This window comes from Callorhinus ursinus, unplaced genomic scaffold, assembly GCF_003265705.2.
Source record: "Callorhinus ursinus isolate GAN/ISIS: 27379988/994484 unplaced genomic scaffold, GSC_fseal_2.0 scaffold12, whole genome shotgun sequence".
NCBI lineage: Eukaryota > Metazoa > Chordata > Mammalia > Carnivora > Otariidae > Callorhinus > Callorhinus ursinus.
In genome coordinates, this window is record NW_027397074.1 from 10,724,711 (window position 1) to 10,750,167 (window position 25,457).

General features: G+C 38.1%; 1 protein-coding gene and 1 pseudogene across 8 annotated transcripts in view; one reads left to right on the forward strand and one right to left on the reverse strand.

Annotated features, from left to right (window-relative positions):
- Positions 1 to 25,457, reverse strand: part of CACNA2D1 (calcium voltage-gated channel auxiliary subunit alpha2delta 1) — a 482,730-nt gene that overhangs the window by 371,659 nt on the left and 85,614 nt on the right. For all 8 annotated transcript variants that reach the window (XM_073898722.1, XM_073898721.1, XM_025873249.2 and 5 more), the window contains exon 2: positions 15,961 to 16,042. In XM_073898722.1, the coding sequence (XP_073754823.1) occupies positions 15,961 to 16,042 (82 nt within the window). The remainder of the gene's footprint in view (positions 1 to 15,960; positions 16,043 to 25,457) is intronic.
- On the forward strand, positions 4,654 to 7,454 carry LOC112825156 (actin-related protein 2/3 complex subunit 1A pseudogene; annotated as a pseudogene).

Here is a 25,457-nt window from a genome sequence, read left to right on the forward strand (position 1 = left end):
TTTTTTAAAGAAAAGGCCATGCTGGAAAACAGTAGGATGGAAGGTCAGACTTGGCGGATGTGTGCAGCAAACCAAGGCAGGAGGAAGGGGAAAGAGCAAGGATGTATTGAAGGATACTTCCCACGGTTATCCCTAGCTACAACCACTGAGATTAAAGCGTATGCTGCTAAACCTTATGAAGAGAGGGAGAGGGAGACAGAGAAGAGAGAGGGGCAGGGAGAGAGGGAGTGCAAGAGAGAGAGAATGAAGCCCCTGCTAAGGTTCATCCATGTAACACAGAGAGCTTTATGACACAGAGGGGTTGAAGGTCACTAAGGTCTACGTTAAAGTTCGGTTAAATAAATCTAAAATAGTGTAAATGTTTTTCATTAGCAAACTGAATCTTTGGGGTTTTGTTTTCATTGAATCACTGAATCAAACTATGCTGAAAGTAAGCTAGGCAGCAAAAGAAGCCTATAATTTTGCCTCACATCAGTGTCTACAGAAGGATTTCCCTGGAGTGGCATCAGATGCACCCATTTTGCAGAGCCTGCACACTCCTGGAGGGGGGGCGAGGTGGGGAGGGAGAAGAATTAAAGAATGTGGGGTGAGGGGAAAGAGCGACCATGCTTGTGGCTACAGGGCTGAGCTGAGTAGGAAATCCCTTATGCATCCAACAGATGGGCTGCACATGCATGACTAAACCATCTTTGAAAGCCAGGGCCTGGCAGGTTTTTACTGTCTTTGGAGAAGTGAATCTAGGCACATGCAGGAACCAGTTTAACCCTGCTTTTTCTGGCAGAACTCCAGCTTCTTCAATACTACCAACAGGTCCTACAGCCCGGTTCCAGCGGACCACGGATGCTTCTGGTAAACACTGGTTTCAAATATACACAGATGTGTATGCTACCATTTATTTGTAACCAGACACGTTAGTTTTACATGACGTTTTCATTTCTTTAAGTGACTCAAAATTAATCATTTTAAAAGATTTAAATCAAGCTTTGACTCCTAAATTTTTTTGACTTATTCAAACTACAAGGTTTTTCTCATAGTCATTTAAATTTTGACCCTGTAGGTTTATCATCCCAACTATTCAAGGCACGGTCATCTAGTCACATAAAATCCCCATATTCAGTTTTATTTGGGATTCCTGCATATTACTGGATTGCTTACACTTTCTGCTGAGGGGCAGATTATTGAGTCCTATTTTAAAGACCAGGTTGTCCATGAACAACTCCATCCAGCCCAAGGCTCTCTCTTTCATTTTAGCCTAAGATGACATCCAGGAACATGAATTCCTGAAAAGATTAATTGATTTGGGGTACAAACAGATAAACCTCAACATCACTGTAATTGATCCAGGATATTTAGTTCTTTGCAGTAAAACCGATAAAGCTAATTGGAGCGAAAGTCAGGTGTGCTCTGCGCTATTAATATCGTGTTCACTTCTGTATGAAGTCTGACCTTCTTCCTGTGGTATAGGGACTACAAGAGAATTCAGAGTTGGTAGAGATCAGTTCCAAATATACAATCTGTACTTTGCATTATGTACTAAACGTAATGTCACTTATTAAGTCACTACCTACAAATGCCAGATTTATTATAAATTCTTTAAAGAACGAATGGATTATGAATCAGAAACAATTCAGTTGAAGTATATGAAGATCCTCTCAAATATTTACAGAATATTCTCTCAAATTGATTCTAGGGTAATTTTTTAATGCTTAGAAAATTTAAAAAAAAAGACAGTACCTAATTCACAAATAAACTTTAAATAAATGAAGTTAAAGAAACTTACATCTACAGTCTCAATACAAATTTCCCGTTGTACTTTGTAAGGTATAAAACCACATTTGAAATGTTTCTTGGTAATAAAAATGAATTAAAACCATATAACTGCCCCACGAAGAGAACTAGTTCTTGCTTCTGTTTTTTTTTTAAGATTTTATTATTTATTCATTTGAGAGAGAGAGAGATAGCACAAGCAGGGGGAGGGGCAGAGGGAGAAGCAGACTCCCCACTGAGCAGGGAGGCCCAGGCGGCGCTCGATCCCAGGACCTGGAGATCATGACCTGAGCCTATGGCAAACGTTTAACCACCTGAGCCACCCAACTCCCCTTGCTTCTGGTTTTAAAGAATATAATATTCTTTGTTGTTGCAAGAGGTACTGCGAAGGCTCTCAAAAAGTCTCCTGGTATATGTTTAGTAAAAGTTTTCAGAGGAGAAGGGCTCAAGTTCATTTTTAAGATTATATGATATATTTTTACAAAGTACATACATTTATAATTCTTCTGGCCACAAAATAAACCCCATTTCTAAAATATTTAACATGTTAACATGGTTTTTCAAAACAGAACCTTAAGAATATTTTGTTTTCTGTTCCCAGTCCTTTTTTTCTTTTTTTTAAGACTTTATTTGAGAGAGAGAGCACACAAGCATGGAGAGGAGGCAGAGGGCAAAGGAGAAACAGGTTCCCCACTGAGCAGGGAGCCCAACACGGGGCTCGATCTCAGGATCTCAGGATCACGACCTGAGCCAAAGGCAGATGCTTAACTGACTGAGCCACCCAGGTGTCCCTTTTTTCCCTTTTTAAAAAAAATAATAGTCTGTTTTACCATTTTATCTAATCTCTTCCCAGAAAAAAATAAATAAAACAAAAGAACATAGTGAAAATAATATGTTTCTAATACCAGACAGAGCTCCATGCAAATCATATGTCAATTCCTCTTGCACTGTGTGACACTGGCTTCCATTTCTTCTACTAGAAAAAGTGTAGCATATAATGAGAATCCTAGACAGGACGTTTTTCCTCCTGAATGATATACTCATATGCTTTAATTTTTCTGCAGTTCAAATCCTCTCACTTCCATTCTTGCCACAAGTTTTGACAGAAAGAATATCTGTCACCTGTCCGTTCTTGCTTCCTTACAATCTTATTAACTGGCTTTAATGACCATTTACTATTATATTCATAAACAACAGAGAATATACTGTCCCTTCCTTTTTCCACTGGAAACCTCTAAGTCTCTTTGCTCCAAGACCATAGTTCCAAGATAATCTTCAGAATGATACATTTAAAAATAACCTCAAGTGTAATATTTAAAAAGTGACACCACTCATTGATATAACTGCTTCATAAACATACCTAAAGAACTAGTTCAGAAATCATAATACTTACTATTATACCATGGAATAACACAGATAACCCAGAGCAAGACCGGCTTCCAAGTTCTGGATGACTTAGAAGATTGTATTAACAATCACTTTCAGGCTTCTACTCTATACCCCTCCGAGGTGTTTCACATACATTATATCATTTACTCACTTTAAGAAACCTGAAAAATACAATTAATTAACCATTGATTTAATGAGAATACTGAAATTCAGGCTTTCGAGTATCAGTGTGAAGGCAGTTTGGGTCCCATTTCACATCATAAAGGAGCAAACCACTGCCCAAAGCAGCCAAAGATAAAATGGTAACATGGCATGTTCAGGCCAAGTAGATCTGCAATACCACTCTGCCTGGGATCTCCCTTGGCTTCAGCAGGATGTGAAGAAATAGGAAAGGCCACTGGGATGAACAACAAAGGTAGTTCAGAATTAATCAGTCTGCCAGGAGACTGCATCAGTGAAGAATCAAGGGAATTTCAAGGCAGTGCTTGAGAGATGGAAAGTGGGGAGCAGAGTTCCAGCTGAAGGATGATGGTGCAGACCACCCAGAGCTGAGGGGCCTTAAGGAGGCTGAAGAGATTGGCCAAGTTCTTAATAGCATTCATCTTCAATATCTATGCCAAGAGCACAGAAAAGAGCGAATATACTACACATCTTGTCACATGTCACCCAGATGCCAAGTAAGCAAAGTTAAGACCATTAGAGATTAGTGGAAGGGAGTTGGGACAGAAACCTTGACATTCTGAGACTAAGTTTTCTCCCCCAGAGGAGGAGATAATGGCAGCTCTTAAATAAGTTCCCTAAAGAGAAACAGAAATTTCTTCATATTAAGTCTTAAATATGTAAATTTTGACAACCCCTTCCCTCCCATGGAACTCATCCTGAATAGGCAATCCAGACTTTTGCCATGCCCACAGTCATCTTTCTGAGACAAGTTTTCCTTTTGACAGTCCCTGATGAAAGAAGAGTGCTACACATTTCCTTACAAATGGGTAGCAATATTCTAATGTATGACCTTGACCTTGGCCCTTGACTAATTGCATCAGGACATATCAGATCTAGAAACAGCTAACTTCTGACTCAATGGCCTGTAAACAGGTACAAAAGATTTGTATAAATGATGACAACACACTGAACCAATCACTCTTTCAACCACATGTGAAACAATAGTTAGTTAGGTGGATCAGGGCAGAAGAAGCAGAAGTTTGACCAGTGGAAGGAAGCACACAGATATTACTGAGTGACAGAAGAGATGGCTATGGTAGGTGGTATACTGGCCTCCCAAAGGTATCCACAGGCTCATCTCCAGACCTGCGACTATATGCTGTTACGTGGCAAAGGGGGAATTAAGTTTGAGGATGAAATGAAATTTTACTAATCAGGTGAACTGAAAAGAAAGAGGTTATCCTGGACCATCTTGGTAAGTACAACGCCATCACAAAGGTCCTGAAAAGTGGAAGAAGAAGTGACTACGCAAGAGGAAACCGGAGAGATCGTAGGATGAGGAGAAATCCTCCCAATGTTGCTGGCTTTGAAGATGGAGGAAAGGTGCCACGTGCCAAGGGAAGGACTTCCTGATCTATAGGCTGTGAAATAATAAATTTGTGTTTTAAGCCAATACATTTTTGGTGATTTGTCACACTAACAATAGCAAATTAAAACAATGAACTATTTGTGAAGAGCTCCCAGCTGAGAGGCAACAATAATAATCAGCCTCTGGATAGTAAGTCTATAATAAACTCCTGGAGTGATTCACTCTTCCAAAAAATAAAAATGCTAAGAAAGACCCCAGGCTTTGAAAGTTGTGATTAACATTATTAATTACCACTTTGCACCTTCGTTTTGTTACTCATTTGATTCATTTCATTCATAGGAAGAATAAGCTCTATTGGGAGAAATGTACAATTTCCGTTTGATTTTACAAAATAATGAAATTATCTCAGGACTCCTATTATGACCCTCACAATAATGTGAGATCCTGAGAAGAAATTCTAGAGAGAAAAGCTGAAAATATCAAAATAGATGTGCACACATTGTCCAAAAATATATATGAATTGGATGAACGAATATGATCCTACCTCCTAATAATGAGAGGGACTAAAAGAGAATGTGACAGAACTCCCACCATCATTCTCATTTCACTGTCTTTATCAGCTAACAGGAGTACATTCTTACATCTTCAGTACTAATGCAGGCAGGCAAAGAGATGCCTTGTCACCTCAACTGCTTTACAGACTCACAAAATCAATTTCACTTACTTTTACTTAAATTTTGCAATGTGGGATGGCTTGGTTATATTTTTTTTCTCCTTGATTAAGTGTTTTGTGGGCTTTTGAACTCCTTGTTCCCTAGCAACTGAAAAGTCTTGTTTCTAAAAGACGTATTAACACAAAAGAATGATATAATGTCCTTTCGTGGTCACTTTCAAAGATCAAAGTTCCTTACCTTAAGAAATTTTGCAATGAATCACAAGTATAATAAAGTCCTTCTTTTTATTTATTGTAAGTTACATCATCAGACAAGCTGGCCAACAGAAAGAGATGTTCAGATATGTGAAGAATCCTTCATCTAAGGTAAAAAAAATAACTAGTGACACTAGATCTGAATTGACGTTAGAATATACTTTACCAACAAAGAGTTTTAAAAAAGTCTACCTTCCTCCATTGGAAATTAGCAGAGTTAAAAAAAAAATGAATACTACCATAAAAGAATATGCAATATTTACTAATTAACTCCTGATCTCTTCAAACACTCCCCTCCTCTTCAATTAAAACAGTAAGTGATGCAATCTCAGAAATAAATGTCAAGTTTTGAAAATCTCTCACTCTTTAATACTCTAATACATTGTCAGTTGTGTTTAACACAATTGGTAAAAATCACTTTAAATTATAGCCTTCTGTTTCCTTTCCCCTATAACCTAGCTTTCTGAGATAGAATACTACCTCTGAACTATTTATGGCTTGAGATTTCTATTCAGCTACCTTTAAGCAAATGCAAACATCATCTAACATAACTTATTAAGTATCACGTTTGTTATATATTTCCTATTTCCTTTAACCAGAAAGTAAGTTTTAAGGGGACAGGCATTTTTGCCTATTTTGTTCACTGGTACAGACCGGCACATAATACAGTGCCTACACAGATACTAGGTACTAGTACCACTAGTAACTAGTAACGAGTAGATAACTAGTTACTGCACCTAGGCTTTGCTAGGAATGTGAATGCTGACTTGTAACAAGTTCCTCCTTGTATTTTAAAATTAATATTTATTTTGAACCTAAAAAAATAACAAAGTCATGTAAGGTGCTATGCAATTAGATAATGGAATTTATATCCAACACCCGAATGATAATTAGAGCCCAAAAATAGAGTAAATACACAAAATGAGGTAATGTGCAATATGAAGAATATTAGGGTTCCACCAAAGAGGTACAGAAAATTGTGTTGTCAGAATTCAGAGGAAAGTAAAATCACATGGGTTATGATAGACAAAAGATGGGATTGCAGCCACACTTTGAGGGATATATGTATTAATAAGGGAGGAAAGCAATCAGAATGTGTGTGATATAAGGAATTATTGGAAAATATGGATTGAAAGGCAAAGTGAGACACTATCTTGGACAGCTATAAAATTCAGGGTAGTTCCTCAGCTTGGATTGGCATCCCAACCATGTTTTGCCGGCAGCAGGATCACGTGATTTCAAATGCGGAGTGTTTTCTGCCTACACTCAAGAAGTGGATGAAAAGCCAGCCAGTATGCCCTGGGGCAGCAAGATGCCTTTTGGTCAGCTGATGTCAGAGTTTGCGGGCAGCGGCACAGGGGGTCAGCTCGTCTCCCAGCGGGAGCCGCCTGGCCTGGGTCCGCCAGGACAGCATCGTATCCATTGCCAATGCCTCAAAAAGTGTGCAGAGCTCAACTCTGGAAAGAGAGTTCCTGCCCCTCCTGAGTGTGGCATTTGTCTCGGAGAATAGCGTTGTAGCTGCGGGCCGTGAGTGCTGCCCAGCGCTCTTTAACTACAATGACCGTGGCTGCTTGACCTTCATGTCCAAACTAGACATCCCCAACCAGAGTATCCAGGGCAACATGTCTGCCATGGAACGCTTCCAGCCACGACTGAGGACCGCAACACAGCCTGGGAGATGCGGCACCAGAATAGCATCACTCAAGTGTCTATTTAGGAGGTGGACAAGCGAGAATGTCGCAAACTGTGCACTACTGCCATCGATGGGAGCCATGACAATTTGGGATTTCAAGACCTTAAGAGTCTTCCCTCCAAGGCCTCCCGATAATGGGAAGCTGAGTGAGCCTCCCAGATCCAGCACGACAAACTGACAGACTGACAAAGTGACCAATGTGCTGATGCAGCCCTAGCACGTGCATGGTGGTGAGGACAGCCAGCCGCAAGGAAACACGGAAGACACATTTTGTGCAAATACCATCTGTGTGTTTTTGTTTGAATATAATTGGTGACAGTGTTGGTTTTTTAAAAGCAGCAGTGATTCGGGGTTTTTTTTGGTTTTTGTTTTTGCTATTTCATTCCATTCTTGACCAAAGCTGCTCTTTAAGTAGTTTATTATGGAAAATTGTCACACTAACTTAAAGGAAAGGGTGGGAGATAAGTAAATTCATCTGTAAGCAATTAAATAAAAATACTGAATGTGAAAAAAAAATTCAGGGTAATGGTTTACACCTTATAATAGTCAACTCCAAGCTATCTTGTTCAGAACTCCTAGTAAAATTAGCACATAGGAAGAATTCAAAATATAAGATAGGCTTACTATGAACATCATCTGAATGTAGGTATACACAGCCATGTAATTATATACATATACACACATACACACATATACATGCATACACATATACAATTGATCATGTTCTCAAATTTATAGTGCATATTTTCTGATGATAACTATATCCAACTGGCATTCAAAACTCAAACATAAGAGTTCAATATTTCACTAGTCTTTCCATTCTTTCTATTTGATATGATATAGCTTTTTAGCTGAGACAGTATCACATTTCAAATGAGACATTATCTTTAAGAAGAGTATTTAGGAAGAATGAAGTCACAGTTGGAGAACCTTCCACAGCATATATTGCTATATGCTCTAGTTCTTATTGCCAAGAATTTGATGGTGACACTTTCAAGCTTGCATTAAAGATGGTAGAAGGGAAGGGGGGGGGAAGATGGTAGTAGAACCAGAACAAGCAACAACCATAAACATGCCTGTGTTTTCTTCACACTACACAGAGGAACAGGCGCTAATATTTAACTACAAATGCAAGTGAAATATAAGGACTCATTCCTGGTACACAGTAACTAAACTATAACAAAGACTAAGTTAAGCAAAAAAAAAGATTCACAGCAAGAATTCTTCAGTTTTTAGCTTGGAGACATTTCACACATAAGGTAAAGAGTAAGTTTATCTTTAAGAATACTCAGAATCAGGAGCACCTAGGTAGCTCAGTTGGTGAAGTGTGTGCCTTCGGCTCAGGTCATGATCTCTGGGTCCTGGGATCGAGCCCCACATCGGGCTCCCTGCTCAGTGGGGAGTCTGTTTTTCCCTCTGCTTCTGCTCCTTTTCCCCACTCACGCTCTCTTCACCCTCTCTCTCTCTCAAATAAGTAAATAAAATCTTTTTTTTTAAAAAAAGAAACAATACTCAGAATTAGGGGCACTTGGGTGGCACAGCTGATCAAGCACCTGACTCTTGGTTTTGAGTCAGGTCATGATCTCAGGATCCTGGGATCGAGCCCTGCATCAGGCTGCACGCTCATTGCAGTCTGCTTGTCCCTCGCCATCCCCCTCTGCACCTTCCCCCACAAAGAAATAAGTAAAATCTTCAAGAAAATAAATACTCAGAATTTTTTTTTAAAAAAATGAATACTCAGAATTAAAACAAGGAAAGCATTAAGAAACATAAAATAAGAAACCACCTACTTGGTTTTTTTGGTTTGTTAATTCCAGAGATAACATTTTAACCTAGCCTCTTTCTCTTTACATATCCGGAGCTATATATGAATTGTATATGTATTTTGAACAGCAAATTCATATGCAATTAAAAGTGGAAAAGGTCATACTAGATTCCATTAAAGCTAAACTAAAAAATAATTAACCATAGGCTAAATGAGCTGCTTGCTTAATGTCCCTAACCCCAAATGGCCCAAATTCATTTTACTCCCAATAAAAGAATTTTTAAAAAGTGGCACTGTTTAATTTGCTCTTAACCATTATACCTTATTAACAAATGGCTTTTCTCAAGAAAACTGCTACCTACCAATGCTGATAGACAATTTTACAAATTTATGTTCATTTAAAGAAGTCCATACACTTGCCCTTGCCTCAGTGTTTCAGTCCTTCTAGAGAAGTTTTTCAACCTGAGCGCTACATTTTTACCAGATAACTCTTGGCTGGGAGATGCCCTGTGCATCATAGGATATTTAGCAGCATCCTCAACCTCTACACACTATATGCCAGGAGCACTCCCCTCCCCCAGTTGTGGCAATCACAAATGTTTCCAAGCATTGACAAATGTCTCCTGGGGGACAAAACTGCCCCTGGCTGAGCACCACAGCTCTAGATATAAAGACAATAAATGTCTTCAGGAAAAATAAATAATAAGAAGCTGTATGTTGTATACCGAGAGCATGCAGTAGCAAATAATGGTCTTTGATGCCATTCATCTTCATTCTAAAGAAGCTACTGCTTGGCTCTATCATTTAGGGTTCTTAGCTTCCATCTCCGTTGTGTAGCTCAGAGACAAGAAAAGAGCGCAGGTAGCACTGTATCATTCTCTGTGTGATCAGTATTACCAAACCATTAGATTGCTATTGGGAAAAACAATGAATAATCAATCATGTATCCTTCAAGTACTAGTATAACTTCAGTGTTAACTACTGATTGATAATGGAACAGATTGGTAAGGTAAAAAAGAAAACATTTTAACAGTCTTTCACTATTAGTGGTTGTGAACACACAGTACTTCATTTAAAAGCCTGTTAATAAAATATTGAAAGTCGCCACCAGATTAGAAATCCCCTAGAGTTTATTCCGTACCTTTGACAATGAATGTAATTAGCCACTGTTTAAAAAAAAAAAAAAAAAAATTAGGTTCTTCCTTTAAAATCTCCAGTAAGTGAGTGAAGGGAATCCACATTCTCTACTGATAGTACTATGCACAGTCAAAATAGATTTCTGTCTACTTAGAGGGGAAAAAAGGTGTTTTTTCCCCCCCTAAAATAGCTACAGTCTCAAGTTGCCTACTATGTAATTATGGCAACTCATTCTCTCAATGATGAAATGAGGACATCATTGAGAGAATAAGGCAATTCTAAATAAAACCAGAATGTAACATAACAATAAATAGTGATATTTGAAAAGTATTTATACTATTCTTGCAAAATAGTTCTATTACTTTTATAAAGTAATTATGTTACTTTTATAAAAGAATATGAATATAAAGCTACATTTTAACATGCAGTAAGCATTTAGCTTTTTCACAGCACCTTTTATTGCTTTCATGTTTCATTTCATATTCCCTTTTACTCCTATAACATTTCTGCAAGTAAGAGAGAGTGTTAGGATCTAGCTCACTTAACAAGCAGGTAACAGGACACCTAACATCATCCAGCTACTTAGCAGCACTCCCCAGAGGAGAAAAGAAGATCCCAGCCCTTGTTGCCTCTGCATCTTTCTGATTCTCTAGTCAGAATCACCAATGATTAATTATGTTCTGCTCTGGAGTATCTTCTTTTGTAAACAGATTAATATATTAAACTCTCCACCACCTAGAAAATGAATATTCTATTTACATAAGTGACGTGACAACAATGTCAAAGTAAAAGCATCAGTCTGTTAATACCATGAGTTACTGATGAAAAGAAATTATTCATTTAAGACGCTTATGTAAATACTAACTTAGTTAAGAGTACTGAATGCTCAATATTTAGACACGTTTCATATTGACAACTTTGAGAGCACACTGAAATATGAAGGTATTGATTTTCACATAACTTTAACTTACGAAATCCTAACAGTGAATCAAAAACCAGAAAGTTCTACGATGATGCCACTGCAGAATGATTTTATCTTCAAAAATACACTTCCGGGGGGGGAATAATCCACAAATTTTCTTAAATATGTTTGCATATTCTAGGTAAACATGTTAGAGACCCAGACAGAATTTGCATTTAAGAAGAAAGCCTTAAAACAAGGTGACAGGCATAATTTCAGCTCTCTTAGAAAGCGAAAAGGATACAAAAATCTCCATTAACAAAAAATTTTGATTCCCAAACCACCCTTCATTGTCAGAAGATACAACACAACATTAGAATTGAAATAGAAGGGGAGTATGGAGTAGTATCTGATAATGTGGGTGAAGATCTCAAAATGCATATATTGTTAGGAATAATTATAGGACAGCCAGTGCACCCTCCAAAAATACAAGATGAGTCTGAGAAGCTTACAGAGCATCAAAAAAAAAAAAAAAAAAAAAAACTGTAAGAGAGGCCTGATATCATAAGTAGGATAGGAAAGGAACAGGGAAGAAAATGTAGCAGAGAGGCTTGGGATTAGTGTGATGTCCAGAAGCCTGCAAATGTCTATGCCTCCAGCCACAGGGAGCAGAAGATACAGAGCGAGTCAGTCCTTTACTGTCCCTGGGCCCCAGGGCACAAAATTTCAGGAGCTAATCACTCACTCTGAGTAGTGCAAGTTGACGACTCTCCCAACGGGAGTCTCCTTCAATTCTGCGTCCTCTGAACATGCCTCACCTCAGTCCAGGTTCCGTGGGTCCCTCTGCCCCAGCTGACCCCCACAAGGAAAAGGGACCTACTCGGAAAGACCTATTTGGAAAAACTCTGCCTCTTTCAAAACATAGTCTTCACACCTGCTGCCTAATATCAAATTTGTTCTGCTTACAGATGAAAGTTACTCCAGACTCAATGTGAGTGATAACCATCAGCCCCCCCCATTTTTTTTTTTTTTTGGTAATAAAGAGGAGGTGCTGAGAAAGTCTTGGATTCCTAAAGGGAAAGGGGAGGTGCAAAGAAACAGAACAAAAGAGACAACAAACTCCCAGAGGCTTGTGATTTGCTTACAGTGTCATGATCTCCTTTCCCCAGAGCAGGTCACTCAAGCGGCAACTGAGGATCTCCGACCTATTTGCAGAGTTCTGTTTTCTTTTGCTGTAACTTTTTGCAGATTCAGAAGTATATTTTATAGAAAAACAAACAGTGGTTCAATCTATTTTTAAAAAACTTTTTCTTGGGGCACCCGGGTGGCTCAGTCGGTTCATCGACCCACTCTTGATTTCAGCTCAGGTCTTGATCTCAGGGTCCAGGGATCAAGCCCTGCATTGGACTCTGCACTCAGCACGGAGTCTGCTTGTCCCTCACTCTCTGCTCCTTCCTCTGCATTCTCTTTCAAATAAATAAAAAAAATAAAATCTTTAAAAAAAAAATCTCTCTCTCCCCCTTCTTCTGCCCCTCCCTCCCCATGTGTGCATGCTCTCACTCTCTCAAAAAAAAAAAAACTCTTTTTCATAAAACAAATTCATTATTATAGAACTTATTAATTCAGAATACCTGATAATTTAGATATTGGTTGAAATTTAAGTATATCTTTACATGAAATATTTTATCAACATATTACATGAGAAAATGGTTGCTGGTAAATGTTTTATAAACTTAAAATCTTTTCTTTAGGGGCGCCTGGGTGGCTCAGTGGGTTAAGCGTCTGCCTTCGGCTCAGGTCATGATCCCAGGGTCCTGGGATCGAGCCCCACATCGGCTCCCTGCTCAGTGGGGAGTCTGCTTCTCCCTCTGCCTCTGCCCCTCTTCCTCCCCCTGCTTGTACTCAAACTCTCTCTTTCTCTGACAAATAAAGAAATCTTTTAAAAAAAAAAAAACCTTTGTTTCCAAGATTAAGACCACGTTGATGTTTTAAATGTTATTTCTTCATTAATATATGATGATCAGCCTCTCCATTTGCCAGCTACAGGAATTTGTGTGTGTGTGTGTGTGTGTGTGTGTGTGTGTGTTTAAAAGTAATAAAACGTCTTCCCTTTGCTGAAAGATTTTAAAGAAGAACCAAACAAATAAAAAGACATCCTGTGCTCATGGATTGGAAGAATTAATATTGTTAAAACAGCCATACTACTCAAAGCCATCTGGAGATTCAATGTCAACCCCATCAAAATATAAAAGGCATTTTTTTAAGAAATAGAGTAATCTGAAAGTCTGTGTGCAGTTTGTTAAAAACAGACAATTATAATGTATTAGCGGTATGTAATGTGATAGATATCATTACAACCATATTGCAATATACAAATGTATCAAAGCAACACAATGCCCTTATCATTATCAACCTTCCCTGGGCTAGTGTTTTAGGATGTCAGAAAGGCATTTTTATAAAATTGGAAAGATGTCTGATTTTAGCCATGTTGCCTCATTGCAGCTGCTTCTGAGCCTTCAGGTAAGAAGCTAGCTATACCCTGTGATGCGAGTAGAAACAATTCCTTTAAATAATTTGGGAAGAACTATCATTTCCACAGTATTAAATATCAACCCAGGAATCTGCTGAATTCCTCTATTCAACTTCTGATCCTCATCATGCAATCAATAACCCCAAACTCAGCACAAAGTTCACTCTCAACTCTGGTGTCTTTCAGCTACTCTGCGCCTTAGGTTTCCTTGGCCAAAAAGAAATGCAACCCTTTGGCCTCCATCATGAACCTTTGCTCTCTAGACAAAAGGAAAGGGGCATATGGAATCATTTATCTATGCAAAATAACACTCTTCATGGGCCCCAATATTTAAAATCTTTTTCCAATAATAGATTCTGCCCTCTCTTTCTCTCCCCCTTGTTACATAATATATAATTCTTCTACGTGTATTTTTTTCTGTCACTTAATTAGGTACATGTCTCATAAGCAGAACACTGTGGGCATTTTCTTTCATCCCTTCCATTCCATCTTTTTATCCTAATTCAGACTAGGCCACTTATGCATTCATCAAGATTTGCATTGTTCTTAGTAATCTATACTTGATAAAGCATGATGGAAATCAGGTGAGGTTTTTTTTGTTTTGTTTTGTTTTTTTAAGTGATTCATGGCAAAAAGCAGGTTTGGTGAAAGGGTTCACATATTAACACCAAAAGGAAAAGTGAGGTCAGCCAAGAAGTGGTTTTTGAGGCCAGAGAAACAGTGCAGAGGAGGGAAGAGCTCCCAAGAGCAGTTTATTTTTAATCTCAGGCTGTCAATAAAGAGAGTCATATAACTTCGAACCAGAATCTGTCCATTCTCCTTTCTTTTTTTCTCATTCCACAATGCCATACTTTCACAGAGGCTCATCTTATTATCCTGCACCATTTGACATTTTAACACATTCTCCTATAAGGAATCATTGCAGACCCCAAGCATCAGCTTACAGTAGCTTTCAGGAACCTTCACACCTTCAAAATGGGGATTTTTGAGTCCTACAGTGTCAGTCCTCTGAAGAGAGCACCCGCATCTCTGTCAACCTTTGGCAGCCTGGACAAAGCCTGGGACATACTCTGTGCTTAATAAGTGTTGATTAGAATTAAATTTAATCACTGTTATTCACAAAGAACGCTTTTCATTTCCCAGTACATTCCTTAGCTCATCTCACAGATATTTAAGTTTCCTCAACATACTCTGGTATGTTTCTTTATGAAATTAGATCAATACATAAGGTAACCATACATTTCAGTGTCTCCTGGGGAGGAATATCCACATATATATACTCCTATGATAAATGTTCATATATCATACATGAACTAGCTTTTATATCATATCTCACCTCTGTGACTCATCACATTTGTGGAAAACAAAGGTCTCATTGCATCACTAAGAACACAAAATAAAAGTACTTTCAAATCGTTGCTTACATAGGAATGGAAGTAGTGAGACTCTAAAGAAATGACTTTTAACTTTCAATAAATCTGATGGAACCTACACATGTTAAGCGCTCTTATCCAAGGAAAATAATCTATTTAAGATGCTATACAAAATATTTATATGTTGCTATCATTTTCAAGAATCATTTTGGAGGGACTTTCATAGCCATTTCATAAATCATAAGAAAAACCATATTTTAGAGTGTCTTCTTGCACAAAAATCTTTATTACCCATCTCAATGACTCACTCTAGTCTCTAGACATGGCTATAAACACTTTCCAACCATTTTTAAAAATAAAATCTACCCTCAAAGAAAGAACATGTGTTCCCACTGAGGATATTCAAAAGAATCCATCACAGGACTTCAAGTCACCACTGTGTGAGAGATTCTAAAATATACTCTGAAGAACAGGAACATAAAACCCCAAGATGAATTCTAGGGGAATCTACACATCACATGAACTCCTCTAAGGTGAGGCTGTATGTAAACGATAGCGTGTGGTGAGAAGGCTACATTAATTGTTCAGGAATGGCATTTTTTGTTCACAATAACTAGCAGTATCGGGGCAGCTGGCTCAGTCAGTTAAGCATCTGCCTTCGGCTCAGGTCATTATCCCAGCGTCCTGGGATCAAGCCCCGAATCAGGCTCCCTGTTCAGTGGGGAGTCTGAGTTCTCTCTCTCTCTCTTTCTCTCTCTCTCAAATAAATAAAATCTTAAAAAATAATAATAATAACTAAGAGTACCAAGACTCCTTCTCTGATTTCACTGCCCGATTCACATGAAAAATCATGTCCTATTCATAATATAGAAATGCAGTTTCCTAGAAGATAGCACTGCATTCAAATCAAGGAAAAGATTAACAAACTTCTTGGGATGTTACTTACATCAACAAGCTGATTGACTCCACTTGCTGTTTTCGCCAGCGTGACAAGGTCTTCTTGCATTTTATCCACCCATGACTTGATGCTGCAGAAATCAGAAGAGAACGTACTATCAGATCTCTGGCAAACTGAAGCCACACACATACTTTATTTGTGCTGTAGATAATTCACTAAACTGCCTCTAAATCTTTCTTCCCCCTCCAAGTTCCTACTATGTCCACCCTCTCAACCCACTTTCACATTACAAAAACAACGAACTTTCAGTGGTCAACTTCTTAGGATGCTGAGATCCCACAAAAAAAAAGAGAAAATGACACAGATGTCTTGTCCAACATAAGGGTACATGTTTCCTTAATTTTTATGAGAATTCTATTAATAATTAGTTACTAAATAGAATGTTCTCAACTAAACTTTACCCTTTAGCTTATAATTCTTCTTAATATAACACAAAGGGTATGCTACATATAAAATATTTTAAAAAAAGAAAATATAAATAATTTTAAGTTTCTCATAATTCCATTACCCAGGGATAACCACTGTTAATATTTTGATGTATTCCATCAAATATTTTAATATATTCTAGTCTTTTAAAATTCTTTCACATGGTTGAAAGCCTATTATGTTAAATTCACATCTTTGTTTGCTTTAGGTCATATGATAAATACTCTCCCATGCCATTACATATATTTTATAAACATTGATTTTAATGGCCACTTAATTTTCCATTATCTCTACATTCCATAATATATTTGGCCATCCTTTTTTGTTAAAAGACAGAGTTTCATCAGCTTTAACAACTACAAATTACACAGCAACAAATATCTTAGTGCATAAAGCCTAAAAGTATTTCATTTCCTTAACTAGACTCTTAGATTTGGAATTCTTGGATCAAGGCTGATGTTTTAAAGGAATGGTTTTGAACACCGAAAATCATGATTGAAAGATTTCAGTTCAAATCCTTTTCATGTATGTATTTCAGATTAATGAAATGGAGATCTTATAATACAAGTTACAGATATCAGGACATTTTAGAAAAGCTTAAATCAATGGTCTTACTTCTTCCTGGCATTAAAGATATTACCGAACAGCACACAATGTTCCCTATTCAAATCAATATAGTTTGCAATCCCTTCATATATTATATTTATTCATCCTTATTTGTAAAAAGATATACAATATGTATTCTTTTCTGCCCATGCAAATATAAGAAAACACTAGTTAGAATGACAGGATATGACTTATATTTGAATTTGAACTTCTCTCTACGTATATATGACATGTGTATCTCTCCATTGCTTATTTATTCTACCTCTTTAAATTTTATTAGTACCAAGTGTTCTCCCGCCTTTAAGAGACCACATCTAAGAGTGGTTTTGAAAAGTGCTGTTCTGAAAAATAACTACGTATTTCGTAAGTGTTCCATCATGAGATTTAACCAGGTTTGTCTTTCTTTTCCTTGGATAGATAAGAATTCCAATAGAACAACAATGTTACCAACTTTTTGTCAGATATATTTAAATGTAACAGAATAAAAAATAAATGCAGGGGGAAAAAGCGTGATGTAAAAAGGGGATTTTTTTTTTAAAGATTTTATTTATTTATTTGACAGAGAGATACACAGCGAGAGAGGGAACACAAGCAGGGGGAGTGGGAGAGGGAGAAGCAGGCTTCCCGCTGAGCAGGGAACCTGATGGCGGGGCTCGATCCCAGGACCCTGAGACCATGACCTGAGCCGAAGGCAGACACTTAATGACTGAGCCACCGAGGCGCCCCTAAAAAAGGGATTTATTTTTTTATTTTTTTTAAAGATTTTATTTATTTATTCATGAGAGACAGAGGAGGGGAGAGAGAGAGAGAAGCAGAGGGAGAAGCAGGCTCCCAAGGAGCAGGGAGCCCGACGTGGGACTCGATCCCAAGACCCTGGGATCATGACCTGAGCCGAAGGCAGACGCTTAACCATCTGAGCCACCCAGGCGCCCTAAAAAAAGGATTTAAATGAGGTGCAGGTGAACATACAAAAAATAAACTGCTAAACTAAAGAGAAACAAGGAAAACTGAAAGGCAGTCACCAAAAAAGGATGGAATGCTTTTAAGAAAAACACGTGGCTTGACTCACACGTGAAGTGAACTAGTTAACAAATGAAATACATAAAAGCTGGGGATACTTTCACATGAATGAAAACAAGGAAGAATATTTATTGAACCATGCTGTACGAATATGATCTTAAAAGGTAAATATCAAGAAATAAAACAATAAATACATGGGAAGAGGGTGTGGAAAGAAATGTATAGAACCATTAAAATGAAGGCTATAAACCACATTATTCTAATACTATACTTCCTGCTGTTTATAAGCTGGTGCATATTGTAGGGGCCAAGGGAAGGCCACCAAGATGGGCCCAAGATGGGCCACTTGGGCATGAACATTATTTTGAGTCAAAGGCAATCAAAATCCAATAGATTCAGGAAAAGCTCTTTACCTCCCCCTCAACTGCCTACTCATATAAGGTAGACAGCTATGAACAGCAATTCTTCTTTACCTAAGAAACTTATCTCCCTAACAGGGAGCCTCTGTTTTAGAGCCATCTCCCCTCGCCTCCCTGCTAATGGTCTCTCTCCCCTCTGTATCCTCAGACTCCACTCCTCTCCTTATAGCTCATGTAAGTCTCGTGCTGCCTAAACACCTTTGGAATTTTCACGTCTGTGTGCATTCCCCACAGGTATGCTATTAAATTTGATTTTCTCCCGTTAATATGTCTCATGTCAATGTGATTCTTAATTGAGCCAGAAGGAGCTTGAATGACAGGATGAATCCTTCTTCCCTGATAATCCATTTGAAAAATACTATAAATACAAACTAATATTCGTATTACTGTTATTAGATAAATATAAATGTGCTCCATTTTTACATTCAGAACAATAAATTACAGTAGGGAGCAGGCAGGAGAAAAGAGCACTGACACCAATTTTTTTAAGACTTGAGAGAGAGAGCATAAGCACGGAGTGTAGAGCGTGGAAGGAGAAGCAGGCTCCCCGCGGAGCAGGGAGCCCGAAGCAGGACTCGATCCCAGGACCCCGAGATCATGACCTGAGCTGAAGGCAGACACTTAACCAACTGAGCCACCCAGGTGCCCCCGACACCATTTTCTAATTCACATCAGTAACTCTCCAAGCAGTTACTGAACAAGTCCTAAGACCCAGAGAAAATAAATCAGCTCCTCTTAAATATAATTCCCAACACTGACAAATAGTAAGAAGTGTTATATATCCCTTTAGTTAAGAAACTGAGTGACAAAGAATATATATATGTAAAAAAAAAAAAAAAAAACTTAACTCATGCCTGAATTCTGATTTATGCTAAAGTGATCCAAAATGTGCATTCTGACTTGACACCTGAGTGTACTGCCACTGCCAATGTTCATCGAGTTTAACCAGTTTTGGCCAAAAGCAATGGAAGACCTATCCAGTCCCCTTGCCCCTACTGACAAGCTGTCAAGAACACTTTCGGGAAGCAAGGATAATTTTTCAAAGATACGGGGTGTTACCTGGTTTTCCTAAAATTTATAAGTACTATGCCTTTCAAACCTGGAAAGAGAAGATTACAATGGCCACGAAATAAGCAAAGATCCCATTTGTCATGAAAGCGAAAAATTACACAAAGTAAAACACTCATAGGTGCAGTCTTTTGCTTTCTGGGTCTTTGTCTTTCTGGGTAAACTGTCAAGTACATATGTATAATCGCTAAGCCCTATTTTACTAAATATCCCCAGAAGGTACTATGAAATTTTGGAGAAAATCATAGAGGATATATCCTTTTCACGTAATAAGAAACTAACACAGCACTCCACAAGGAAGAATTTGTTGTTTGCTCTGTTAACCCATTCAACAGACACTAAAAATTGCAGATGCAGTAATGAAAGATATATGCCTTACAACGTGGTTGGTCTTGAAACCAGATCTGGCAGAAAAAAGGCAAAAGAGAACAAAAACATGGTGGTATAGGGGAGGAAAAAAATTTTTTCTACCCTTCTAAGTTCTTAACTTAGATAATACTTGGACAGCAGAAGTCCCCTATAACAAAAGACAGATTAAGAAAGGAAAAGCCTACACATTTATTTAATACACATTTTACATGACCCAAGAACCTTTATAAGGAAATGAAGACCAAAGAAATGGTTAAACCAGAGTGTTCTTTGCTAATCTGATAAAGAGCAGAAAGTCAGGAAAGATATGATAGAGCCAAGAGTATGAACTAACTGTAGGAAACTAGGGGGAACTTCACAAAGCCTATTCATTCAGATTCTTCTCTCTGTCCTTTGTCCTCAGAGGTAAGAATGTTCCTTTCATTTGGGTTTAGGGGAGGCAACTTTCACATGAGGGGAAGGTCAGAAAGTCCTTCTTGCACACGCCATTTCTCAAACTCCTTCAGCTTAAAATATTCAGTATCATATTGTGGGGTAGTGTGTCCTGAATCCCATGAGTGGGATACATTTCAGGACCAACAGAGAATCACTTAGAGTTTATTAGGTCATAGGGTAGGGAGGTAGATAGAGAAGGCTTTCTGGACTAGTAGGTACTTGAAGTGAGATTTGAAAGACAAGTGGAATTTGACAAAATTGAGAAGGCAAGTAAGGAAGAATGAAGGCAGAGAGAATACAAGACATGGCGTATGCAGCAGCTACAAGTAGCCCGAATGGCTGGAGTCCAGGTTTGTTCAACAAATGGCATCGAACGGGAGCAGGCATGGCAGGGACATAATTCATGCAGACAGATGGGCCAGACCAAGGGTCTTAAATAACATTCTGAAGCATTTAGACTGTATTCCCAAAATAATGGAGAGATCATGGAAAATGGTGTTAGAGAGTAACAAGATCAATTAAGTGTATATAAACATGATGAAACCATTTTTTTCTCACAGCCAAGTGGATGGTGGCTCAGAGGGAAAATGAAAAATAAGAAGGGAAGGTCTAGATAAGTAAGAAATGAGGGGATTAAAATCAGCTCAATAGTAGTAAGAGGAGAGAGAAAAGTGGAGGAGAGGCCCAGTATAAGAAACTACGAGCTCAACAAAAAATCTGAAGTATGGACAACAGGCTTTCATGTACTACTGGATATAGAGAGTGAATGGAGAAAGGATTTGGGGATGACTCATGGAGTTCTTCACTTAAACAATGATAGGACGTTTTGATATAGAAAGCACAGGAGAAAGAACAATTTAGAGGGACATTAGTGTGTTTGCTTTGGTTTAATTAGACATGTTTTTGAGAGATCCATGTGTAGATATTCAGTAGGCAATTGAATATACCTGGGTTTGGAGTCCTCTGAAGTCCCAATAAGAATATAAAGATTTGGTGTTTACAATGTATATAAAGGACATAGGTAAATCAATGTATGACTCCGAAAGGACAGTGTACAGGAGGAAGGAAATACCCAGTACCAGAAGTTTGGAAAACAAAGTTTAAAGAAGAGACAGAGGATCTGAGTAGTGGCAAAAGGGAAGGGAATCCAAGAACAGTGGTATCAGAAAACCCAGAGAAGGGAAAAATTTCCAGAGAGAGGACGTAGTTATGGAGTCATCAAATAAGGAAGGAGAAATTTATCCAATCCTTATGTGTAAGGAGAATGAGAGAAATGGTGTGGAATGAAGAACAAAGGTACTTATTTTTCTTTTTTAAGATATTTATTTATTTATTTATTTATTTATTTATTTGAAAGAGAGAGAGCAGAAGCAGCAGGACGGGCAGAGGGAGAGGGAGTGGGGCAAGCAGACTCCCCACTGAGCAGGGAGCCCGACACAGGGCTCGATCCCAGGACCCCAAGATCATGAGCTAAGCCAAGTCAGACACTTCACTGACTGAGCCACCCAGGCACCCCAATTTTTCTTTTTTAGTAGGACAGATTTAGGCATGTTTCCATGTATAAGGAGAACAGCAGGTAGAAAAGGAGACACTGAAGATTCCGGAGAGAACATGTAATGTATTGACAGAGCAAGGTCCTTCAGAAGCTCTAGATTAGGCTTGTTCTTGCTCCACCCCTGTATTCCAAACATGAGAGTGGAGAATGAGTGAAGAAATAAGCATAACCCAGGAGAAGCCTAATCCATGGCTAGAAGGATACCTGTTCCATAGAGACCGAAGGGAAAATGTAAAAGCTTTTGGGTAAATGGAAGTAACCAGAGCAACTTGATCAAAAAGTTGAGACAGTTCTACTTATTGGTGTCTATTTCTTTTGTAATAAAAGAGACAGCACCTGTTCAGAGACAAGCAGCAGGTATTAAGGCAGGGTAGCTGGAAAGAAAGTTGGAAATTTAAAAAGAGCATTAGCCAGAAGGTATTTAAAGACGTGCCCTAGACTGGAGGTCAGCATTTTTTCTGGTACTAATCAGCATAAATGTATGAATGTCTTCACCATCTCTTGACTGGAGAGGGAAAGATGGGAGAAAAAAGGCATCCAGATGGATATGGGGCAGATATCAGCCTGTAGGAAAGGAGGATAAGGAAAAGTGAATTCAAGGGCCTGGAAATTTCAAGCTCTCTCTGCATTCTAAATAATGAAGACAACCAAAAATCTCATTAAAATGTTACAGTATTATATTCATAAATAAGGCTTATTTTCTAATCACCAACCAATCTTACACATTTCCCTGTGTTCTGACTGTCCCTTTCCATGTTCTGCATTTGCTCCCTAACCTCTCCCTGAAATTAACCCTCCACCTCCATTGTGATGGAATAAATTCCACAAGTACTGGAATATCACCTTTCACAACCTCGCACACTAAAAAATTTCTCCTCTATGCACTAAAGTCCAAAAGCCTTTTAATTGTGCTTTGTGCTTATTCTTCTGTACACTTTCCAAATTAGATGGATATACTTTTATTCTCTTTCACCACTGAATCCTCGATATTTTTTATTACAGTGCCTTGTATGTAGTAGGCAAACGGGTATTTATTGAATACACAGAAAAATGTGTTGGAATGAAATATAATTGCATTATTGTGTGTTTAAGAAGCACAATTATCTTTATCTAAGTCGAGAAAGTGATTGACTTACCAAATTGTCTTGCAATCCTTCTCTGCCCCTACAATAACTCAAGAGTCAACTAGCAGTATATGTTTCCAACTGATGATGTCTGCAGACTCAGGGTAAACTGGAGAATTTACTATGAGATCTCTAAATACTGAGACAAATATTTTGTTGAATAATTAAGATAATCTCTTATATCCTGGACTTCACTTTAAGGTACAGAAAGAGCCCAAATTCTTAGAAGCAAATATGTAAGATATTCAAGTTTTCACTAAATTTGAAAGAAAAATATTTGCCATGCAATTAATACTGTTCCTTTTGAGATCGGATTTGCCTGTTACACAGCTTTCAAAAGGGTAGTGCACAGTTCAGGAAACTCTTTATTTAAGGAAAAAAATATGGTAATCCATTTCATTTTGCATGCATTTGGGGAACATCAAATTCAGAACAGCACAAATTACACCCTGTTTAATCTATTGTAAAGTGTAATGGTTGAGTACAAAGTGTCAAGTCTACACAGTTATCTATTTAATTGTTTTAAATGCTACAGAGAGAATTTGCCTTTTTACTGGTTGGAACAATGGAGCCAAGGTGACAGCTAAGAATTGTTGTAATAGGTCCTACCAAGACTAACTGTCCTTCCTTGCTATGTTTGATGTGGTAAGTCCTCTAGAAAAAAGAAGGATGTGTATGAACCCACTGCTATTAGCAAGGAGAGAGGAGTAAAACAGACATCTTTCTTCCACACCCTCCATGAATTATCACACTACCAGTTATCATAGAGACTAAAGCAAAAGAGGAACAGGAGATTCACAGGGGAAGGGGAAGGGAGGGGGTTACAGTAAGGAGGAGCAGAAGAGTGAGAAGTCTGCACCCTTTAAAGCCCTCTCCTAAGCATTCTCTGCCTATGTCACTATTCTTACAAAATAATGTTATTTTTAACCCAAGGAAATAAGAGACATAGTTACACCCCGTGGACCTAGGAAAAAATTAGAATATCACAAGATCTGACAATCTGACCACTTCAGTTGTGTTGATATATGTAAAGAGCTTATTCATAAATTTGAAGTACTAAGATCATATATTTCAAAAGTGTTCTACTTGCTATAAATATCCCACCAAGGCCACACTGCTTTTTGTTATGTAATAAACCACCCACAGTGTTCCTGTAGTTGGATAAATATAACATAAGTAAGCCAAAGATGCAGATAGCCCAGACAAACTATTTTGCTAAATAGGCATTTCTTATAATGTAGATAACTGTATCATTAAATACTTCTTTTTTTTTTTTTTTTTTTGGTGCAAAAGGAGTGTTTGATATCTGCGTTAAATCTAGGGTTGTTTGTGAGATGGGTGTTATGCCAGGAATGTTAGTTCCTGAAATTATTCTCAATTGAAACCATTTTCAATAACACTACTGCTCTGTTTTTAGAAAGCTGGTTAGACTTGTGAAACGCTTTAGTATTCCACTTTTATCTAGAGGCAATCCTCTAAGAAATGCAGAAAGCAATGTGAACTAGCTAATCACAGTGGAAAGGTAAAAGTCCTTGAGAGTAGGAAAAAAAAGGGGGGGGTTATCACTAAAATCAGATTTTAAGCGGTTCATGTTCCTCTGCCTTCATTTTCTGTTGGCCTTTTGCTGCTCGTGTGTGTGTGTGTGTGTGTGTGTGTGTGTGCGTTAAATCTGTGTCATAAATACACACACCCCTCATTCTCAAAGATCAAAGATTCTTCATACCTACTTCTTATACCATCTTGGATTGATTTTTGTTTTATCCAAGAATGTTTTCATTGTTTCTTTAGTGAATATTAATATTTTGCCTCAGCTAAAGCAATCTGCTTCCAGCTTCCAGGACAACAAAGGAGCAATACACTTTAGGGCTGATATGAATGTAGTTCCATGGTTTACAAGAGGGGGAAGGGTTGTCCGATGAGGGATCTGTGCCCTTGAGGCCCTGAGAGCTTTGTCTTTTATCCTTCCCCACCCCCGTGAGTTACAACTTCCAGTCTCATCCCTCTAGCCTGGTGCCAATGGAGGTGTCCCACATGGGCCACACAATCTGCTGCTAGTGTTTCTATAAAACAAAATGAGCTGAATTTCTACTTGCTTATCACAAAACCGCCATGCATTTTATTGAAGATCTTCCCTTACGTTGTTTATCTGTATCTTTTTCAGTCATTGCAGATTGTTCCCAAAATTTATTTTAGCCTCATTCAAGGATGTGAATATTATATAATGTCCTGATAAAAATGTCCTCATTTCTTTTCTTCTCTGAATTATGAACTGTGCACTCCTAATATTTCCAATACTACCAAATACCCAAGTGCTTATTATATTTGGATTCTAAATGGCCAATCCATTTCCCCATATGGATCAATATCTGCAGTCAAGCCAGTTTAGCTGCCTCACAAACATGGCAATTTTGTCATGTTAGGTAATCACGTTTCCCACTCACCTGAAATTACCTAAGTCCCCTC